Genomic DNA, 22,799 nt, shown 5'->3' on the forward strand with positions numbered 1-22,799 from the left:
GATTAATGTTACTGTTGTAAATAATGGGATTTATTTTGGTGAATGTAATCATGAGTATCGATCTGACCTGAAGATGAAGCTGTGATGATGATGATGTAAGCACTGGTGGAACGAATCCATTGATCACAATGTCAACCAATAAAACACCATCTACATCCACTCCCCTCACTACATGGGTTATCTTTAATATCTCACCTACACACACACACACACACACACACACACACACAATATACAGTATATTTATAATTTATGAATAATTTGTTTGATTATAACATTGAATGTTTTCCTCTCACCACTCTGAAACTCCAGCTGAGATTCCTGTCTGAAGTTCCCACCACTGATGGAGAATCCATTCTTTGTTCCTGTTGATTCATAAACTGCTGTCCAGTAAACTGGAGTCAAAACTGAAACTAGAATCTGCAGCAAAGGACCTGAAAGCACCAGAAGATTTTTAGTATATTTATATAATTTATCTACTCAACTATAACCCATAAAGTTACCCCCCCCCCCCCCATTCACTACCTCCAAATAACAGCTTTAAGATGTAAGTGCATGTGTGTGTGTGTGTGTGTGTGTGTGTGTGTGTGTGTGTGTGTGTGTGTGTGTGTGTGTGTGTGTGTGTGTGTGTGTGTGTGTGTGTGTGTGTGTGTGTGACTAACCCACACTAGGAAGAACGTTGTGCATGTGAGCCTGCAGGAAGCTCTTATTGGTCTCCGAGTTCTCAGTGATGTTCACATCAAGAAACGAAACCCCAAACTCATGATCATTCACCATCCCGATCACACTGCCTCTCGCCCTTCGTAGGGGGTCTCCTACACACATGAGACAAAAAATCGTTTGGTTCTGGACTGTAATAAAGCTTCAGTTTGTTTAATTATTGATTTATTTATTATTAGTAATGGTGTGTCTTTATTAGGGTGCAGGTGGAATTAAAGCCTATATGAGAAATACTGGGTGCAGGGCAGGAATGAGCACTCGACAGGGCAACACACACTCACCCATTTACTCACTCACTCACCCATTTACTCACTCACACATTCTCTTACTCACCCATTTACTCACTCACTCATTAACTCACTCATTAACTCACTCACCTATTTATTCACTCACTCACTCACCCATTTATTCACTCACACACACACACACACACACACACACACACACACACACACACACACACACACACACATTATTTTACTCATTCACTCACTGACTGACACCTAAGGTTAATTTAAAGCATTGTACCTGTAATTTAAAGACATTGTACCTTCTGTATGTTTTTGGGAGTAAACTGGGGTACCCTGTGGTAACACTCATGGTAATGGGGAGATAACTCCTCACAGACAGTAAACAAGGATTGAACCCAGGTTCCCAGGAGCTGAACAACATTATAAATGGATATCTAGCAGTAACAAACCTGAACATGAGGAGGCCTGACACGGTCTGGACTCCACATTCGGACCGTCACACTCTGCTCCAGCAGTGGCAGGTACTGGGTTATTGCATAATCTGATTCTCTTCTGGAGGCCACGCCCACATGTCACACTGCACGGTCCCCAGTGTTCCCAGTGGGAGAACCCACCTGGAACTATAGAACAGTTAGCTCAACACAGAGAACACAAACTGCAGACGTTCCTGTATACAGTCCTCGTACTTCCATTTACTCTGAATAAATAAAAGTTTTGTACCATCAGCTCCCAGTTATTTATTTCTCCTACACCAGTATTCCTACAGTAAGAGGTCTGGCTTAAAGGTGTGGCATGAAGCAAAAGCCACCAGAAATCCCCTACCAGATCTACCGTCATGACCTGTCCTGTACTGCTGAAGGACCCTAAACCCCATCATAAATGTACTGTTAAGATTTTATTCATGATTTTACCCTGAACGTTCAGAATAATTCTCCTCTCTGCAGATCCAGCTTCATTCTCTGCTACACAACTGTACACAGCTGTATCCTCCACCTAACACACATTATATATAAACATTATATACTCACATTGTACAGTATACACACACACACACACTACACAGATACATTTAATAACAGTTGCACATTCAAAAAGCATCACAATTAACTACAGAGTTATTATGGGATGGGATGGTTACCGTGGCACGATATAGAGCAAGAGAGCCGTTTTGGAGACGATAGAGACGGTCAGAGACCTGCACAAGTCGACCATCTTTAAACCAGTTTAAAACTGGTGCAGGATTTCCTCTAACAGGACAATTTAACACCACCAAACCACCACGAGAAACCAACTGAGAAACGTGGACATCTCCTTCCACCACCGGAGGATCTACAGCATAAACAAGTTTTAGAGTGAAGAGACATTCTCATGATGTTACAGAGGTGAGTCCAAGTGATTTAACTCAAATCTCACCTGTGATATGGACGAATGCTAATGCTCGAACAGAACCGACAGTGTTTTCTGCTTTACACGTGTAAATTCCTCCATCACTCACTGTTACGTTCTCCTTCAGCAGTAAACTCCGACCAGAATCATTCTCTATGAAGCCTAAAGAAAACCAAAACTGTTACACAAATCCCCATACTAATCCTGATCTCCAACTCACTCTTAAACTTTAATCTCTGAAGATTTATCTCTAACCTCAGGTTTTGCCTTCTAACATGTAATTCTATAATCCCGACCTCTAATTCAACTCTAATTTAATCCTAAATGTAATTTCTGATCCTTTAACCTTTAGTCCTGAAATCTAATAAACCTATCGTTACATATCCTAATAATCAATGCCATGACTTGAAAATCCTAAACCATAAAACTCACCTGTGTAAGGTCGGTTATTTACAGTCCAGGTGATTGTAGGGGGAGGGGTAGAGTGGGCGTGGCAGGTGAGAGAGAGATTTTGCCCGACCCTCAGGGTCACATCGTCGGGTGAGACTTTAAACTCCGGTTTTGTGTGGACAGTCAGGTGAAGCTGGTGATGAGCAGAACCTGCTGCATTAACAGCTACACAGGTAAACACACCGGCATCTGTCACCTGACAAGAGGGCGGAGCTTATTAGTGTGCTCATGCATAACAGAGACACAGTGTGTTATTGTGTGTGTATATAGTGTCTATACAGTGTGTTAGTGTGTATACAGTGTGAATATAGTGTGTATGTGTGTATAGTGTGTATACAGTCTGAATATAGTGTGTATGTGTGTATAGTGTGTATACAGTGTGTTAGTGTGTGTATACAGTGTGTTAGTGTGTGTTAGTGTGTGTAAATAGTGTGTGTAAACAGTGTGTATAGTGTGTATACAGTGTGTTAGTGTGTATATAGTGTGTATGTGTGTATAGTGTGTATACAGTGTGTTAGTATGTGTATAGTGTGTTAGTATGTGTATAGTGTGTATATAGTGTGTGTATATAGGGTGTATACACTGTGTGTATAGTGTGTATACAGTGTGTTAGTATGTGTATAGTGTGTTAGTATGTGTATAGTGTGTATACAGTGTGTGTAAATAGTGTGTGTATATAGTGTGTATACACTGTGTGTATAGTGTGTTTACAGTGTGTTAGTATGTGTATAGTGTGTATACAGTGTGTGTAAATAGTGTGTGTATATAGGGTGTATACACTGTGTGTATAGTGTGTATACAGTGTGTTAGTATGTGTATAGTGTGTTAGTATGTGTATAGTGTGTATACAGTGTGTGTAAATAGTGTGTGTATATAGTGTGTATACACTGTGTGTATAGTGTGTATACAGTGTGTTAGTGTGTATTCAGTGTGTTAGTGTGTATATAGTGTTTATGTAGTGTGTTAGTGTGTAGTGTACCTGAGTCCTCTCGATGATGAGTTCTCCTGATCTCAGGACAGTAAATTTTCCGCTCTGGTTCTTTATGATTCCACCGTTTCTCTCCCAGTGAATTTTTGGATCTGGGGATCCCTGAGCTGAACATGTTAGTAAAGCCTGAAACCCTTGAAGAACCGACACCTCCGACTGACCAGAGGAAATCACGGGTGGAACTACAGAAGAACAACAGCAGATTTAACATTTACACAATACACACACACACACACACACCATGGTTATTATAATAACTGTGTATTAATGTGTTTGTGTTTACATGTACAGTGTATCACAAAGGTGAGTACACCCCTCACATTTCTGCAAATATTTTATTATATCTTTTCATGGGACAACACTATAGAAATAAAACTTGGATATAACTTAGAGTAGTCAGTGTACAACTTGTATAGCAGTGTAGATTTACTGTCTTCTGAAAATAACTCAACACACAGCCATTAATGTCTAAATGGCTGGCAACATAAGTGAGTACACCCCACAGTGAACATGTCCAAATTGTGCCCAAAGTGTCAATATTTTGTGTGACCACCATTATTATTCAGCACTGCCTTAACCCTCCTGGGCATGGAATTCACCAGAGCTGCACAGGTTGCTACTGGAATCCTCTTCCACTCCTCCATGATGACATCACGGAGCTGGTGGATGTTAGACACCTTGAACTCCTCCACCTTCCACTTGAGGATGCGCCACAGGTGCTCAATTGGGTTTAGTCCATCACCTTTACCTTCAGCTTCCTCAGCAAGGCAGTTGTCATCTTGGAGGTTGTGTTTGGGGTCGTTATCCTGTTGGAAAACTGCCATGAGGCCCAGTTTTCGAAGGGAGGGGATCAGGGTTAGGGTTAGAATGTCAGAATGTCACAGTACATGTTGAAATTCATGTTTCCCTCAATGAACTGCAGCTCCCCAGTGCCAGCAACACTCATGCAGCCCAAGACCATGATGCTACCACCACCATGCTTGACTGTAGGCAAGATACAGTTGTCTTGGTACTTCTCACCAGGGCGCCGCCACACATGCTGGACACCATCTGAGCCAAACAAGTTTATCTTGGTCTCGTCAGACCACAGGGCATTCCAGTAATCCATGTTCTTGGACTGCTTGTCTTCAGCAAACTGTTTGCGGGCTTTCTTGTGCGTCAGCTTCCTTCTGGGATGACGACCATGCAGACCGAGTCGATGCAGTGTGCGGCGTATGGTCTGAGCACTGACAGGCTGACCTCCCACGTCTTCAACCTCTGCAGCAATGCTGGCAGCACTCATGTGTCTATTTTTTAAAGCCAACCTCTGGATATGACGCCGAACACGTGGACTCGACTTCTTTGGTCGACCCTGGCGAAGCCTGTTCCGAGTGGAACCTGTCCTGGAAAACCGCTGTATGACCTTGGCCACCATGCTGTAGCTCAGTTTCAGGGTGTTAGCAATCTTCTTATAGCCCAGGCCATCTTTGTGGAGAGCAACAATTCTATTTCTCACATCCTTAGAGAGTTCTTTGCCATGAGGTGCCATGTTGAATATCCAGTGGCCAGTATGAGAGAATTGTACCCAAAACACCAAATTTAACAGCCCTGCTCCCCATTTACACCTGGGACCTTGACACATGACACCAGGGAGGGACGACGACACATTTGGGCACAATTTGGACATGTTCACTGTGGGGTGTACTCACTTATGTTGCAGCTATTTAGACATTAATGGCTGTGTGTTGAGTTATTTTCAGAAGACAGTAAATCTACACTGCTATACAAGCTGTACACTGACTACTCTAAGTTATATCCAAGTTTCATGTCTATAGTGTTGTCCCATGAAAAGATATAATGAAATATTTGCAGAAATGTGAGGGGTGTACTCACTTTTGTGATACACTGTATATGTGTGTATGTAGGTATGTAAAAGTGTGTTTGTGTGTACACGGTAAGTGTGTGTATGTATGTGTGTATACAGTAAGTGTGTGTGTGTGGGTCCGAACCGTGTAGAATCAGTGTAATGTCGCGGCTAGCTCTCCCAGCAGTGTTTGTAGCGGTGCAGGTATAAACACCAGCATCATTCAGCTGTGTGTTTGTGATGTGCAGAGTTCCGTCGGTAAAGATTTGCAGGTTCGTTCTGTTCTTTAAGACTCTGGCTGCTTTGTTCCACTGAAGTTCTGGCTCAGGCTGACCAGACGCTGAACACGGAACACTGACGGACTCGCCCACAACCAGCGTGTATTCATCTCGAGGTGCAGTAATGAGCGGAGGTGCTGCACAAGTACACATATTTTATAATAACCTTAATTACACTTAAATAAAAACAACAACAACTAAAAGAGGTAAATCCAGTGCTGGGGTTAAAAGTAGAGACTGGGTGGAGTCAGGGGGTGGAGTCAGGGAATGGAAACAGGGTGGAGTTAGGGGTGTGTTTAGGAGCACAGACAGGGTGGAGTCAGGGCGGAGTCAGTGCGATGACTATATCACACCTCTACTAACATGAAGTAAATGAAGATACCTTGAAGAACGAGTTCACGTTTGCCCTCTGCTGTACCCGCTGTGTTTTGTGCCAGACAGGAATAAGTACCAGCATCAGCCAGCGTGACCCGTGAGAACCTGAGAGCTCCATCTGACAGAACAACCAGTCGCTGATCTGAGAACAACATTAGCACCATGGAGAACCATGTCAGAAGATCAGGAGCAGAAGACACCCGGCCAAGGACGGATTAAGGATAGTCTGGGTCCCTGGGCAAAGAGTTGCTTGTCTTAAATTTAAATAATTGCAAAATTGCTAAATTAATTTGTGTCTCTGCGCTTAAGAGAAATTGAACATAATAATAATAACCAAGAGGCCCTGGGGTCAAAGTCCCTAATAGTCAGAGGATCCTTAAAATGGAGGGCCCTCGGAAATAAAAATATATTGTATCATAAATGTTGATAGGCATCGCAAAATGTTTTGGGCCAGGGCCCCCCCGGGGCCCCCTGACCTCAAGGGCCCCTGGGCGCTGGCCCCACTGGCCCGGTCAGTAATCCAGCCATGCGCCCGGCAGGTCAATATCACACTAAGACCCAGATCTCGGTGGTGGGGGGCTAGCCTAACAGACTTATTATTTTATCTATAAAATTGTTTTGTGTTACTGAGGAAGGTTCAGACCTGTAACTATGGGAATTCCTTCTTTCTGCCAAGTAATGGTGGGTTTGGGAAATCCATGCACATCACATTTCAAAACAGCCTGCTGATTCAGCAGCACCTTCACCTCTTCATCCATGTTCCTAATCACAGGTTTCTCTGAGGAAACAACAACACACACACACACACATTTTGGATGGGTGCAGTGTAAGGTACAGTAAGGTACAGCGTGTAATGAGTTACATCTCTGAGTAGAAACATAAATAAGAGTTTTGATCTTACCATGAATAGAAAGTGTGATGTGTTTATGTGCCACTCCGGCTGAGTTGTGGGCACTGCAGGTATATTTGCCCTCATGAGAGGGGTTCACCTCCAAAATCTTTAACATCCCTACAGTAAACACAAAAACTCAGCCATGCAAATTTTACATTTCTAAAGTTACTGTTAACACATAAAATACTGACTGACAGAATAACATGAAAGCTAGCATCACCCTTCCAGCGGAAACCTTTTTAGCAGCTAATTTTATGCATTTTATGTTTATACACCATATTTTTTGAGCAAAGGACTCTTGGAGTGTGTCCATTTTATAACTGACCAAAGGAGTGAATGTAAATAATGTAAATAAAAAGTTGGTTTCCTTGTATTTAATTAGAACAAAAGTGCTTAAATTCAAATAAATCTAATATCAGATCTAATCCCAGTGTTTGTACCTGTAGGCAGTATCTTGTAACTGTTCTCTGCTGGACCCAGTGGTGCCCCGTCCCTGCTCCAGCTTATGGTGGGTGCTGGACGTCCCATGGCTTGGCACGGTAACACCACTGGTGCCATCTTAACTGCAGTAACACTGGTGATGTTATCATCTATTGATGGAGGAACTGTGTGTGTGTGTGTGTGTGTGGGGGGGGGGGGTACATGTAAATACAAACAGGTAAAAATCAAAACCAGGAAAAATCTACAGCTACTAAAAACACAATACAAACAAAAAAACAAACATTATATGAACAGAAAATAGACCAGAAATATAAAAATTCACAGGAAATGTAGAATAGAACCCATAACATTACTGCAGGAACCTAACCCTAACCCTAACCCTAAGGAACTTCAGTTCATGTCAGTAATAAACATTTTTTTCCTTTTTGTGTCTCAGAGTTTTGAATATTTTAATGCTTTGGTTCAGGTGGTACCTTGTAAAAAAACCTCGATTACCCTCCGATCCTCTCCAACCTCATTACTCGCTGTGCACTCAAAATATCCTTCATCCTCCAGAGAAGAAGAAATGATCAGCAGAGAACCTGACGACCACACCCTTCATTAAAACAGAATCAAAACACAAACACCGAACCATCAGTTCTTTAATACTTTACATTTTCTACGGAGAGTAAATTCAGGTCCTTGCGATTTTAGGTGTCAGCTCTGTAGCAGGAGCCTTTTTCCTGTTCATGTAAAGCTCGCTTGACTGTAGACAGTGTCAGCTATGTTACAGTAACTTCATTTATGGCAGACGTTCTCTCATAATGTCGACAAATTCATTCTCAGCATGAAGTGGGTTTTCTTCTAGACTACTGACCACTGAAAGACCACTGTTCCATGTACTCATGATCCTGGGACTTGGAACAAACATTTAATAATATTTTAGGATTTTCTAAGTTGGCATCTGTATATTTTTTGCTCAGTGTTTCCTGGTGGAACTGGACCCACCGGGACCCTGAACAAAATAAAACGGTTAGAGAAATAAAATCTCAGAACCACCATGAAACACATTTCCACTATAAATGTGAGTGTGTGTGTGTGTGTGTGTGTATGCAGGGTCATTACCTGTAGGATTCAGAGTGAGTATCAAGCAGTTTGCCGTTTCTCCTCCAGCTCACCTGAGGAGCAGGAACACCTGAACTCTCACAGTGTAGCACCGCCCGTCGCCCCATGGTCACAGTGACGTTAAAGGGTCCGGGGCTGATGGAGGGACTGACTGTAAGAGTGAAAAAGATTCTTCTGTAAGCTGAATTCTTTTGTACTTCAGTTCCTCATGTCTGTGTTTCTTTATTACCATAAACTTTCAGCTCCATGATTTTTTGGTCGGTTCCTGCCTGGTTGGAGACGGTGCAGAAATAATGACCAGCATCAACCAGCTGCACTGACCTGATCAGCACTGACCCCTCCGGCAACAACACCAACCTAATTATTAATCATTAACTTAATTACAATAAACCATTCACCATCATTCTGATCTCAATATAATAAACAAACCTGTCGTTGTGGAACTGAACTGGGTGTCCATCTTTCCTCCACACCACAACAGGGTCAGAGTCGCCCTCCACTTCACATGGCAGCACCACCCTCTGATTAACATGAGAAGTGACCAATGAGCTGCCATCTCTGATCACAGGGGGCGCTATGGGAGAAAATCTGTTACTGACGATGTTACTGATAAATGTGAGAACGAATAAAATTAAACGGATTTTTTGTTTGTATTAAAACACAGTGAGAAATTAATTACAGAAATTAATGTGATGATTTATTTAAAGCTGAAATTATTTAAAACTCACCAATAATCTGAATGTTAAATTGTAGATTGGTACTGCCCGCCATGTTGGACACCACACAGCTGTACCGCCCACCGTCCCCCATTCTTACATCTCCAATCTCTAAAAACTGACCCCTGGCGATGCTCTGGATCCGCCCGCCTAACTAAACCAGGATGGACATGAATAAGAAGATAAACAGGTAAATAAAATGCTGTATGGAGGAATAAACTGCTGTAGGGTGAGTGGGAGGAATAAACTGCTGTAGGGTGAATAGAGAATAAACTGCTGTAGGGTGAGTGGGTGAATAAACTGCTGTAGGGTGAGTGGGTTTAGTCTCTGCTGTACCTGCAGTTTTACATCATCTTTGTACCACTGAAACTCAGGTGGCGGGTCACTGTCTGCCTGGCACTCCAGGGTCACATGACCTTTAATGGGCACTGACAGGGTTCTGACATCACTAGATCCCAGCAGCGTGGGAGGGACTGCAAACAGCAAATCATAATAAACAAAGAGAGCAGAACACAGATAACACACAGGTACTGAAGTCCTACTCACGCTGAACGTGTATCAAATGACTCCGCCCATCTTCACCTGCCGCGTTACTGGCAACACACGTGTACACACCTGCATCATCCACCTGTACCACACACGTTATATAAAGGCTTTTCACAAGATTTCAGGGTGTGTGCGTAGAAATTTGTGGTTATTCAGGTAAACGAGCGTTTATGAGGTCAGGCACTGATGTTAAACACAAGGCCGCGCTTGTAATTGACATTCTAATTCATCCCAAATGTTCTTCAGTAAAGTTGAGTTCGCTCTGTGCAGGTCAGTCTTGATGGACCTCACGTTAGACACAAAAGGGCACAGTTATGCCGGAACAGGAAAGAGCCTTCCCTAAACTGTTGCCACAAAGTTGGAAGTATTATTAAAGGGTGTGGCTAAAATACCTAAAGCTAATAATTAGGAGGGGTGTCCACATGACCAAAAGTATATTTTAATAGGGAGGACAGAAGTTTACATACACGCACTTTGGGGATTTTAATGATTACTACAACTGGTGACCAAATTAAATAAGGTGAGTTTGTCTGGTATTGATTGTGAAGTATGTGGAACAGTGGTTTATTGTCAGGGCAGAAAAACTGTCACATTATGCTGACAAGAAATCTGCCTAAAATATCAGATATTTAAATAAAAACAAAACAAAGGTCAGCCGTGATTTAGAACACGACTGTTACTGTCCACAGTCGTACAGGCTGTATATTAAGAAAGATGTAAGAAAGAAGGTCCTATATTACTGTGTGAATATTTTTGGTCCATCAGATAAAACTTTAATTCATTAAAGATAAAAACTGATCAAAATGGCTGAATGTTTGATGTTCGGACCTGAGCGCTGCTGATGGTCAGAATTTGTCCATCTCTGTGCAGTGTGGCTCTGTTCTCCTGTAGGGGGCGCCCATCCTTTAACCATCTCACTGTGGGAGGAGGAACTCCACTGACCTCACACTCCAACTCCAAAACTCCATCCAGCACCACCACATGTCGCTCGTTCCTCACAGAGCCGGAGATCTGAGGAGGATCTGAGAGGAAACACACAGAACATACAGAGTAATTATTAATCAGATTATTTTATTTAATTACAAAAAGTAAAAACAGGAACTCTTAAACACTTCTTCAGTTCCTTTACTGGAAGTTTCTTTACTGGAAGTTTCTTTACTGGAAGTGTGTGGAAGATGTGTGGAGTTTCTGACTGATGGAACTGAGTGATGGAACGGTTCTGCACATTCATGATTTATACTGGTGAGGTTTTGAGATGATCTAGTCCTAATTTATTTTAATTTATTTATTTATTTGTACCTGCTGCTGATCTACTGTGATCACTGCAGTGAGGTGATAAGAACCATGTGAACCCTACAGTGATCTGATTACACACCATAATAAAGAACTGATGAACAGAACCATAAATATTATATAATCATATCTGGTACCCAGCACAGTGAGGTTAAAGGTCTTGGTGCTGGTTCCTGCTCGATTCTTTGCAGTGCAGCTATAAAGTCCGGCATCCTCCAGCTGAACATCCAGGAGCTGCAAGTGAGTTTTTCCTTCATCCTGCAGAAGCAGATCTAGGTGGTTCTGATGGAGGTTCTGGTGAAGTGATAGCGGCTCATTGTCTTTGGTCCAGGTGAGAGATGGTGGAGGATCTCCATGAGCTTCACATACCATCGTCACCACTGAACCTCGTACCACTACAAGGTGCTCGGTGAGTTCAGTACGCTCCACCACGGGCAGGGCTGAGGAACAACCAGAAATAAAATCATTTTAATATAAAATAATCTGCAGAATAAAAGACAAAAACATAAAAGAGAAAATAGAAAATAATTAAAAAGTTAAATACATCTTTAATAATCGTTTAATAAAATCAGTTAAATGTTTTGGAATGAATTAATTCTCAGTATTTTATTACCTTGAACTTGAAGGTGAAATTTGCGTTCTGCTGATCCGGCTTTATTACGAGCTACACAGGAATAAAATCCTGAATCAGAGAGTCGCACCTGAGAAATCCTGCACAATCATTCAGAGAGAAACAAATTACACCTTTCAAATTAAATAGATTTATTTTATACAATTATAAACGTTGTAAGCGTCTGGAATGTGGCTTTGTTTTAGAACATTTTCTAACAACATTATTTAATGGTTTGTGAACCCCAATAGATCCAGTTTAAGTTTTTATTATCATTGTTTTCACTGCTTTATGTTTTTACTTTAGAATTCACTCTCCATCAACTCTTCACTCTGAGTGTTAAATAGAATAAACTGTGTAGGTGGTTCAGACCTGAGAAGAGAGTTGGAGGAGATTAGGTGGGTTTGGAACTTGGTCTCCAGTGGGTTTCCATCTTTGTACCAGCTGATCTCAGGAGGAGGAACACCAGCAGCATCACACTCCAAAGATACATCATCATCCTGAAGAACCTGAACATCCAGAGGAACCTCAGAGTCGCCCGAGATCGAGGGAAGAACTAATGAGAAGATAAAAACAAATCTCTCAGTAATGTGTAGTTAAAAACTGATTAAAGCTGTTTATTCTCCAAATGTGTCCAAATATTTACGCTCTCAAAGGGACGTCTGTACACTTAGTGTATAGTTTGTGCAAAAGCACATGTACTGTAAATGTAAATAAATGATACATTATATAATTTTCATGATAAAATAAAAATATGATTTTATTTCAGAAGTTGAACCCTTGATGGTACCATGTTCCACCTCAGCACCCTGTCTGAGATTTAAATATGAAGATTTCAGATCCCACAATGCAATGAATTATCAAACATATTCAGACACGCCCACTCAGGAGCTCCATTAAAATAAGCTGTTATGAATGTTTAATGTTATGTGCTGATGTGATTATGTTCGTTTGATCTAGTTATTGTTATGGTTGCATTGTTAAATGTGCTAATGTGATTAATGTGAATGTGATAATGTGATGATGGTGTTGATGTGATGAATGTGATAATAATAATGAAGTAATAAATGTACCAGGTATGATGAGGTTATAGATTTTCGTTTGGTGTCCTGCTGAATTTACTGCTGAACACGTGAAGCTTCCTGAATCTTCAGATCTGATGTTCAGGAGGGTTAACGTGCTCCCATCAGCTGAAACTCTACAGAAAATACATGGAAAAGAATTTAATTACATTAATAATATGTTATAATTACATTAATGTGTTATAAATTAAGTAATAATACATTATAATTGCATTAATAATAAGTTATAGATACATTATAACTTACACTGAGAGAGTAAAAGTAAAAGGCAGTGATAGCTCAGTGGTTAAGGTACTGGACTAGTAATCAGAAGGTTGCCAGTTCAAGCCCCACCACTGCCAAGTTTCCACTGAGCAAGACCCTTAACCCTCAACTGCTCAAAATCGTGTTCAGTCATAATTGTAAGTCGCTTTGAATAAAGGCGTCTGCTACATGCAGAAAATGTAAATGTAAAAGTTTAGACTCACTTTAGTCTCTCGCTGGTGTTCAGTCTCACTCCGTTTCTCATCCAGGTGAGCTCTGGGGTGGGCGTGCCCTCTGCTTTACACTCTAATGTTAGCTCCGCCCCCACAGGTGCGCTCACATCAGAGGGATCAGAATCCACAAAACTGGGAGGAACTGCTGATACAAACATGGAGATGAAACATGGTGGATGAGTGAGTGTTGTTGTTGTGTGTGTGAGTGTGTGTGTGTGTGTGAGTAGTTTGCTCGTATAACTCTTGTAATTAAATTCAGTATCAGAAATTTTCATTCTTACATTGAACTGTTAATGTGAACGATCGATCGATCCGACCTGCACCGTTAAATACTGTACAGCTATAAACACCTCCATCAGATACCTGCAACACACACACACACACACACACACACACACATTTATATACAGTGGATTGGAAAAGTAAACACATAATTCATTATTTTTATTATTATTATTATTATTATTATTATTATAATTAATTATTAATTTTAAATATTTTCTGGAATTAGAATAATTAAATCAATCAAGAATAAATAAAAATCACCTGAACTGGGTTTAGCGTTAGCGTCCATTCGGTGATGTGGACGTTACGCTCAGACCTCAGCCGCACGCTATTTCTGTACCATGTGACGTCAGGCTCAGGAACACCTTGCGCCTCACAGGTCAAAGTGACTGATGACCCTACCTGAGGGGTCATGACCTCTGACTCTGAGTGTGGGAGGGGGAGCAGACTGGGCGGAGCTAAACAAGACAGGTGAGAGAGACAAACGAGGCTCAGGTTACAGAATCACATTCACAAAAGTCCTGATGATTATTATTATTATATTAAAGATCCTCATAATTATTATCATTATTATTATTATTATTATTATTTACTCAAACTGTTAAAAAATCTGATATGTGGTCAAGAAAAAGTTAGTGAACCCTTTAGGATCAGGTAGCTGTGTAGTGTGAAGTTCTAATAATAAACTATTTCTGTCTTTCTACATCTGTCTAAACTTATAACACATTATTATTATTATTATTATTATTATACATTATTACACTGTTCATCTCTTTTCAGTAAAGTATGTGAACCTCTGGTGAGTCTCTGTCGTCCTCACCACCACGTTACACCTACTGCTTAGGTGTGCCAGTGATAGCTCAGTGGTTAAGGTACTGGACTAGTAAACAGAAGGTTGCCGGTTCAAGCCCCACCACCACCAAGTTGCCACTGTTGGGTCCCTGAGCAAGGCCCTTAACCCTCAATTGCTCATTGTGTTCCGCTCACTGTGTAAGTCGCTTTGGATAAAAGCGTCTGCTGAAAATGTAAATGCTTAAACCCTACAAATCCATCACTGCTATTTTGCCTAGAACTGAGGATCCTGCTAAAGTTACACTGAGAGCACAATGTGATACAGATATTTAATATTTCATTCTGTTTGTGCTCTTCTTACGAAAACACCAAACACCAAAGTGGTGTTAATAAATAAAGAGTAAAAATAAGCCCACTGCACACTGCTGGGTTAGGTGTATAAAAGAACACTTTTTTTTACTCCAACTGTGAAGCATGGTGGAGGGAGCATCAGGGTTTAATAAACAAACTTTTAAAATTGTATGATGAAGTGTAATAGGAGACCATCCAGGTAGCTCCATCACTGAAGCATAAAAGACAATTTTAAGTAGAACGTTTTCAGAGCCCTGCAGGACCTGAGAGGATCCAACTCCTCTTCACTGCTGAGCAAATCTGATCAGCAGCTACAGAAACCAGCTTTCACCTGTTACTCAGTACCAGGGTTCACATACTTTCTTCAGTCTGGATGAGTGTGATGAATGAAGAGGTGATCAGTACTGAGGCAGGTATGTTGAGTTAAATCATGAGTGTTCTATACCCTGGACATTGAGGATGAAGCTCTTCTGGGCGTGGCCGGCTGAGTTAGTAACAGTGCAGACGTACTGACCTCCATCCTCCTGATTCACCTGAGGAATCTGCAGCACTCCACCACCTACAGAACAGGAAGTGATATCACATCATTATGAATGTATGTTATTACATGTGTTTATTTGTATTTCCTGTCTGTGTTACCTGACAGGAAGTGAATATCAGAACTGAGGTGCAGGAGCTGTCCGTCTCGTGTCCAGATCATTTCGGGAGGCGGCAAAGTTTGTACATCACAAACCAGAGACACCATGTGACCTTCTACAGCATTTACTTCCTCTTCAGGATTACCCATAATCCTCAGTGGCACTACCAAGAAAAGGCACCACAGATACTCGTCATCTACAAACTACTAACTACAAACTACCAACTATTAATACCAACTATTAGAGTGAGTGCGTGAGTGAATGGGTGGGTTGGTGAGTGAGTGGGTGGGTTGGTGAGTGGGTGGGTGGATGAGTGAGTGAGTGGGTGGGTGGGTTGGTGAGTGAGTGGGTGGGTTGGTGAGTGAGTGAGTGGGTGGGTGAGTGAGTGGGTGGGTGGGTTCATGAGTGAGTGAGTGGGTGGGTTGGTGAGTTTTGGTGAGTGGGTGGGTGGTTTGGTGAGTGAGTGAGTGACTTTTATAATAACTTTTATAGTGTTCATTTGTATTCCTGGGTAAGGTAAGCTTCTGGTTAAAGTGTATATTTTTTGCTGTAACTTGTTCTAGACTCTATCTTTGTAACTTTGATTATTAACATTGCTAGAATTGAAGTAGCATTTAAGTAGCATTTAACTATTGTTAAAAGATAGTCTGTTGATGCATTAATCTGTGTTTTGCTGATTGGTTAAAGTGGCTTCAGGTGACTGTTGTTAGAGGCCTAGGTGTGAATTGAGGGGCAGGGCTAAGCTTAGTATAAAATTAAATCTCTGTCTGTAGCGGCTGGTCTTCTCTATCACTAGGTTTTTTCTACTAATCTAAACTAACTTGGGTAAGTACTATCAGTCTCTGACATTGTTCAATCTATCAAACTTTTTTCTCAGCATGTGCTACTCAAACATTCCTGTGCTTATATCTCACAGACCCTGCAGACATCAGAGGGCACATTATAGGAACAGCAACACCAGCAACCTCATCTACCCCCAACTGTTACAGTCTCAAACAGTGGTGGTAGGTGGGGTCTGGAACTGTCAATCAGCCGTCCAGAAAGCTGACTTTATCTCAGCTTTTGCACTTTCTCACAGCCTTGACTTCCTGGCACTGACTAAGACGTGGATCACCACCGAGAACTCAGCAACACCAGCTGCCTTATCCTCTGCCTACACCTTCTCTCATACACCGAGAGGATCTGGTAGGGGTGGTGGTAAAGGTTTGCTCCTGACCAGGAAATGGCACTTCACTACTGTGAATGTTTCTCACCTTAACATTTCATCTTTTGAATTTCATGCTATTACTGTTACTTTTCCAATTACTCTTCATATCATTGTCATCTACAGACCACCTGGCGCACTGGGAGACTTCATAGAAGAGCTGGATGTTCTTCTGAGTTTCTTTCCTTCAGATGGAACTCCTCTGACTCTTCTTGGTGACTTTAATCTCCCTACACTTCAGTCCTCCTGTCTTCTTCCTCTTCTTTCATCTTTCGACCTCCTCTTTAACCACAGTCCTCCGACACACAAAGGAGGCAATCTTCTGGACCTGGTCTTCAGCCGTCCAGCTTCTGTTCTGGAACTCACTGTCACCCCACTCCACCTCTCTGACCATCACTTTGTGTCCTTCTCTCTACATCTCCCAACTCTTCCTACCTCCAACCACACTTTCACCCTTAAAACACGCCCCAATCTTCACTCTTTATCTTCCTCCCTGTTGATCTCCACCATCCTAACTTCACTACCTAACCCTGACATGCTTGCTACCCTTCCACTCAACTCCGCAACTAATACTCTACTCTCTTCTCTTTCAACATCCCTCGATCAGCTCTGTCCTCCTACCCTCAAACGAGGTAAACCTTCTCACCCTGCTCCTTGGCTTTCAGATGCACTGCGGAGCAACAGAAGTGAATTAAGGGCAGCTGAGAGAAAGTGGAGGAAATCTAAGCTCGGTGTTGATCTCCACTCCTACCACGCTCTGCTGTCCAGGTTCTCATCTGACGTGACTGCTGCAAAAACATCTTTTTACAAAGCCAAGCTTGAACAATCTGCTGCTGACCCACGTAAGCTTCATGCTATCTTTTCCTCTCTTCTGAACCCTCCTCCTCCTCCTCCCCCTTCTGCCTCTCTCACTGCTACTGACTTTTCAACATTCTTTCAGGACAAGATCGACAAAATCAATCAATCCTTCTCTCCGACTGACCCACTTTCAACTGACCCTCAACCCACCAACACACTCACCAGCTTCACCCCACTCACCATGGATGAGGTTACACAGCTCCTCTCATCCAGCAATCCCACTACATGCACACTCAACCCTATACCATCCACCATCCTCAAAGACATCTCACAGGACCTAATCCCCTTCATCACACCCATCATCAACAACTCCCTGACATCAGGTGTTGTCCCTACTTCTTTTAAGAAGGCTCAGGTCATTCCCCTTCTTAAGAAACCTACACTAGACACTACAGACATTAACAACTACAGACCTGTCTCACTCCTCTCTTTTCTATCCAAAATTCTTGAACGTGCTGTCTATAACCAACTATCTGCCTTTCTCACTCAGAATGACCTCCACGATCCGTACCAGTCTGGCTTCAAGGCAGCACATTCTACAGAAACAGCACTTGTAGCGGTTACTGAAAAGCTTCATGCAGCCAAAGCAGCCAAACTGTCATCTGTCCTTATTCTTCTTGACCTCTCTGCAGCCTTCGACACAGTGAATCACAGCATTCTCCTGACCACTCTCTCCAACCTTGGAGTAACAGGTTCAGCATGGCAATGGATGGCCTCCTACCTAGAAGGGCGCTCCTACCAAGTGTCATGGAGGGTTAGGGTTAGGGTGTGAGTGAGTGTGTGGGTGTGTTAGTGAGTGGGTGGGTGGGTGAGTGAGCGGGTGAGTGAGTGAGTGGGCGAGTGGGTGGGTGAGTGAGTGAGTGGGTGAGTGAGTGAGTGGGTGGGTGGGTGAGTGAGTGAGTGAGTGAGTGAGTGAGTGAATGGGTGGGTGGGTGAGTGGGTTGGGTGAGTAAGTGGGTGGGTGAGTGAGTGGGTTGGGTGAGTAAGTGGGTGGGTGAGTGAGTGAATGGGTGAGTGAGTGAATGGGTGAGTAAGTGGGTGGGTGGGTGATTGAGTGGGTGGGTGGGTGGGTGAGTGAGTAAGTGGGCGAGTGGGTGGGTGAGTGAGTGTGTGGGTGAGTGAGTGTGTGGGTGGGTGAGTGGGTGAGTGAGTGAGTGGGTGAGTGAGTGGGTGGGTGGGTGTGTGAGTGAGTGGGTGTGTGAGTGAGTGAGTGGGTGAGTGAGGAGTGAGTGGGTGAGTGAGTGAGTGGGGGTGTGAGTGAGTGAGTGGGTGAGTGAGTGAGTGAGTGAGTGGGTGAGTGGGTGAGTGAGTGAGTGGGTGAATAAATGAGTGAGTTACCCTGGACAGTGAGACTGTAGATGAGTGAGTGAATTCCGGCCGTGTTCTTAGCAGTACAGATATAAACATCAGCGTCCGTGTCCACAACATTTCTGATCTTCAGAGAACCAGACGGCAAAACCAAAAACCTGTAATACACACACACACATTACACACACACACATTATATACACACGTTATACACACACGTTATATACACACGTTATATACACACACACGTTATACACACACGTTATACACACACGTTATACACACACACGTTATACACACGTTATACACACACGTTATATACACACGTTATATACACACACACGTTATACACACACGTTATACACACACGTTATACACACACACGTTATACACACGTTATACACACACGTTATACACACACGTTATATACACACATGGCTGGATTACTGACCGGGCCAGTGGGGCCAGCGCTTAGGGGCCCTTGAGGTCAGGGGGCCCCAGAGGGGCCCTGGTCCAAAATATTTTGCGATGCCTATCAACATTTATGATACAATATATTTTTTTTTCCGAGGGCCCTCCATTTTAAGGATCCTCTGACTATTAGGGACTTTGACCCCAGGGCCTCTTGGGGGCCCTAGCCATGCTTTTGGGGCCCCTCGTCATGCTTTTGGGGGCCCTAGCCATGCTTTTGGGCCATAGCCATGCTTTTGGACCCCTTATGAAAACGGATGAGGCATTGTGGCACTGCTCTGACTTCGACTTCTGGCTATTAGGGGTCCTAGGAAAGAGGGGGGCATATTTTTAGAGGGCCCTGGTTATGAGAGCCCCTACCAGGGGGCCCTAGAGAAGAGCAGGGCATACCATTAGAGGGCCCTTGATCACGAGGGCCCCTGCTATGGGGCCCTTGACTTCCATAGAAGTCGTTTACCATGGCTCCTTGACTTTCTAGGGACCTACAAATTGCCAGGCAAGCTAAAATATGCGATTCAGGCCCTTACTTCTGTTATAGTTGACTCCACTCCAGACCTTGCTCATGTGGACCAACTTACTTTTATTTTCAGGTTTGTTAATAATGACGGACATGTAGTTGAGCGTTTTCTAGCTTTTGAGCCTATTGAAAACCATAGTGGGGACAGTTTGGCAGAGTGTGTCGTTGCTATGGTGAAGAATCTGGGCCTAGACTTATCTAACTGTAGGGGCCAGTCATATGATAATGCAAGTAACATGTCGGGAAAGTACAATGGAGTCCAAGCTCATCTTAAACAAAGAAACCCTTTGATTTGTTATGTCCCCTGTGCAGCACATTCACTGAATTTAGTTGGTGTCAATGCTGTTGACAGTAGCCCAGAAGCTGCCCAGGGGCCCAGACTATCCTTAATCCGTCCTTGTATACACACACGTTATATACACATGTTATATACACATGTTATATACACACGTTATACACACGGTACACACACACGGTACATGTTACACACACACATAAATAGACTCATTATGGTCCTGGTGACACTTTTAATCTTTACAGTCATGGATTATAAATGGATTTAAGCTCTTAAATGTTCTTTCAGGTTCTGCAGATCAGATCAGATGGTGAATAATCCTGGAGCTCTTCATTACTGTTATACGCTCTCATTCATGTAACTTTGGGGAGGAACATTTTTGGCTTTTTTATGAACTTTTGCCATCACACCTCTGCACACACACTTACTGAGAGCTCTACTCAGGAAAAATGTGAAAACCACAGACGTGTGAACAGACCTCACACACACTCACACCTCACACACACTCACACACACCACGTACACATACAGGTAACACACACACTCACTATTTCTAATAATGTGATACAGTGATATCATGTATTCATGTTATGATGCTTTACTCTGGTGCTGCTTGTATTTTACCATGTTGATGGACACCTTGTAACTACAACTGTTTAACTGACCATACAGACCTGAGCGTTTAATTCACCTGCTGCCAACTGAGTAAATATTGTAGTACTCATCCTGAGCACTTTACTGTTATTCTATAAATATTCCACACGCTGCTAACTTATATTATCTGTATATTACTGTATATTAGCATTGATATGTTACCATATATTGTGAACCTCTTACATGTACATACAAACATTGGTCACTGAATACTGCACATACATACATGCACACGTCCATATATTTTCTATATATTGCCTGTATATAAAGTCCTATAGTTTGTATATTTAATGTTTGATTTTTCTTGTTCCTTGCTTGTATACTATATTTATACGAGAGAGATACCATCAGCCAGAATCAAATATTCACATACATAAATCTGATTCTGATTAATATAATCTAATTAAATCTAATTTAAGCCACCAACACAGAGAACTCGAGCTCTCCAACTGGAGGTACAGTAGGGTTAGTGTTAGTACAAACCCAGAATAAATCCAGTATAAAGAGTTGAATGCAGTTCTGGTGGATCAGTTACAGTTACAGTGCAGTTCTGGTTACAGTGCAGTTCTGGTGGATCAGTCCTGTTCCAGTGATTTTTGTTGGTTTGTGGTTTTGGTTCGCTGGCTTGTGTGTTTCTTGTTTACATGAAGAGTTTGGAATGTGTTGCTAAAGTTCTGTTTTCACTCATCATGGATTTGTGATGTTTGCTTCACGCTGCTGTCAGACGCTCTTTTGAGGAAACACATCGCAGCCTGAACCCATGCCAACACACCTGCTGGTATTCTCATTAGTGTGGGAGGTTTATGGGGGGAATCTCTGCAGACCTAAACATCACACCGGCTACACTACTTCCTGTATTACACACACACACACACACTTACACACACACACACACACTAAGGCTTTGAAGTTTTTCGGGAATGCCCACCCCCTTCTCTCCCAGCGTTTCTCTCAGACAGACAGGAAGTCATCAGTTACTCCCAGAACTGCAGAGTTTAACTCAGACTGCACCCTGATTTTACCCCCTTTAACCCTTTAAAGTTTGGAACAGTTCAACAATAATTCAATTCAAAAAGCTTTATTAGCATAACTGTTCAATTAATCATTATATTACCAACAAATTAAAGTACAGTATATAAAAGTTTATAAGTTTATAAAAATAAATAGTTTATAAATAGAAAAGAATTTGAATAAAAGGTTAAACAGGTACAGACAGATAAACAGTGGTAATGCTGGTCTGGTCACGGAGACAGAATGAGAAAGATGCTGTGATCGAAAGAGTCAGGGTGAGGATGATGAACTACAGGGTCTGGATAAAGTTTTTTTTTCCTAGTCATATCCGATTCCCCAATGACATTTCCCCTCTAACGCTGCAGACCTCCACTCCTCCGACACGTGTGCAGCACCGCCTGCAGCACCACTGATCAGCCAGCAGAGGGAGTAACTGCAGCAGTTATGAGGAATCCGCTCCGGGACTCCCACCCTCGGATGAGCCCATCAATGTTCGTATAGAATTTATAACATTTATAGAGTTTGTATAGAAATAGTAGAGTAAATTTTACCGAGCTGTGATTGGTGGAATGGGCCGTCCGTTATGACTCCAGGACACGGTGGGGGTGGGGCTTCCCACAACCTCACATGGCAGAATGAACTCTGACCCCTTGTCCACGGTCATGTTTATGACCTGACCATGCTCCACTGCTCCAACGATCCTGGGGGCGGCTTATAAAAACAAACACAAAAATAATGACATCTTTATATAGTTGTCTGTCTGTTTACTATCTGTCTTGCTGTATGTTGCACAGTCAGTATTTCTTTTTGTCAGTATTTCTGTCTGTCTATCAGTGTTTCTGTCTCTCTGTCAGTATTTCTGTTTCACTCTGTCTGTTTACTGTCTGTCTAGCTGTATGTCACTCTGTCAGTATCTCTTTCTTTTGGTCAGTATTTCCGTCTGTCATTATCTCTGTCTGTCTAT

The 22,799-nt window shown here is 42.4% G+C and overlaps 1 protein-coding gene across 1 annotated transcript in view; it reads right to left on the reverse strand.

Annotated features, from left to right (window-relative positions):
* Positions 1 to 22,799, reverse strand: part of hmcn2 (hemicentin 2) — a 51,007-nt gene that overhangs the window by 8,167 nt on the left and 20,041 nt on the right. The window contains exons 15-47 of the mRNA XM_062998713.1: positions 22,387 to 22,546; positions 18,918 to 19,045; positions 15,519 to 15,713; positions 15,325 to 15,438; positions 13,998 to 14,194; positions 13,733 to 13,814; positions 13,443 to 13,596; positions 12,967 to 13,091; positions 12,266 to 12,449; positions 11,897 to 11,994; positions 11,421 to 11,723; positions 10,819 to 11,012; positions 9,991 to 10,072; positions 9,781 to 9,917; positions 9,457 to 9,598; positions 9,158 to 9,302; positions 8,958 to 9,085; positions 8,729 to 8,879; positions 8,098 to 8,219; positions 7,624 to 7,788; positions 7,193 to 7,300; positions 6,935 to 7,069; positions 6,299 to 6,433; positions 5,784 to 6,053; positions 3,787 to 3,977; positions 2,790 to 3,003; positions 2,385 to 2,519; positions 2,110 to 2,300; positions 1,883 to 1,964; positions 1,421 to 1,591; positions 663 to 815; positions 297 to 434; positions 68 to 195 (exon numbers count right to left, since the gene is read on the reverse strand). Of these exons, the coding sequence (XP_062854783.1) occupies positions 68 to 195; positions 297 to 434; positions 663 to 815; positions 1,421 to 1,591; positions 1,883 to 1,964; positions 2,110 to 2,300; positions 2,385 to 2,519; positions 2,790 to 3,003; positions 3,787 to 3,977; positions 5,784 to 6,053; positions 6,299 to 6,433; positions 6,935 to 7,069; positions 7,193 to 7,300; positions 7,624 to 7,788; positions 8,098 to 8,219; positions 8,729 to 8,879; positions 8,958 to 9,085; positions 9,158 to 9,302; positions 9,457 to 9,598; positions 9,781 to 9,917; positions 9,991 to 10,072; positions 10,819 to 11,012; positions 11,421 to 11,723; positions 11,897 to 11,994; positions 12,266 to 12,449; positions 12,967 to 13,091; positions 13,443 to 13,596; positions 13,733 to 13,814; positions 13,998 to 14,194; positions 15,325 to 15,438; positions 15,519 to 15,713; positions 18,918 to 19,045; positions 22,387 to 22,546 (5,057 nt within the window). The remainder of the gene's footprint in view (positions 1 to 67; positions 196 to 296; positions 435 to 662; positions 816 to 1,420; positions 1,592 to 1,882; positions 1,965 to 2,109; positions 2,301 to 2,384; positions 2,520 to 2,789; positions 3,004 to 3,786; positions 3,978 to 5,783; positions 6,054 to 6,298; positions 6,434 to 6,934; positions 7,070 to 7,192; positions 7,301 to 7,623; positions 7,789 to 8,097; positions 8,220 to 8,728; positions 8,880 to 8,957; positions 9,086 to 9,157; positions 9,303 to 9,456; positions 9,599 to 9,780; positions 9,918 to 9,990; positions 10,073 to 10,818; positions 11,013 to 11,420; positions 11,724 to 11,896; positions 11,995 to 12,265; positions 12,450 to 12,966; positions 13,092 to 13,442; positions 13,597 to 13,732; positions 13,815 to 13,997; positions 14,195 to 15,324; positions 15,439 to 15,518; positions 15,714 to 18,917; positions 19,046 to 22,386; positions 22,547 to 22,799) is intronic.

Source organism: Trichomycterus rosablanca, chromosome 7 (genome assembly GCF_030014385.1).
Source record: "Trichomycterus rosablanca isolate fTriRos1 chromosome 7, fTriRos1.hap1, whole genome shotgun sequence".
Taxonomy (NCBI): domain Eukaryota; kingdom Metazoa; phylum Chordata; class Actinopteri; order Siluriformes; family Trichomycteridae; genus Trichomycterus; species Trichomycterus rosablanca.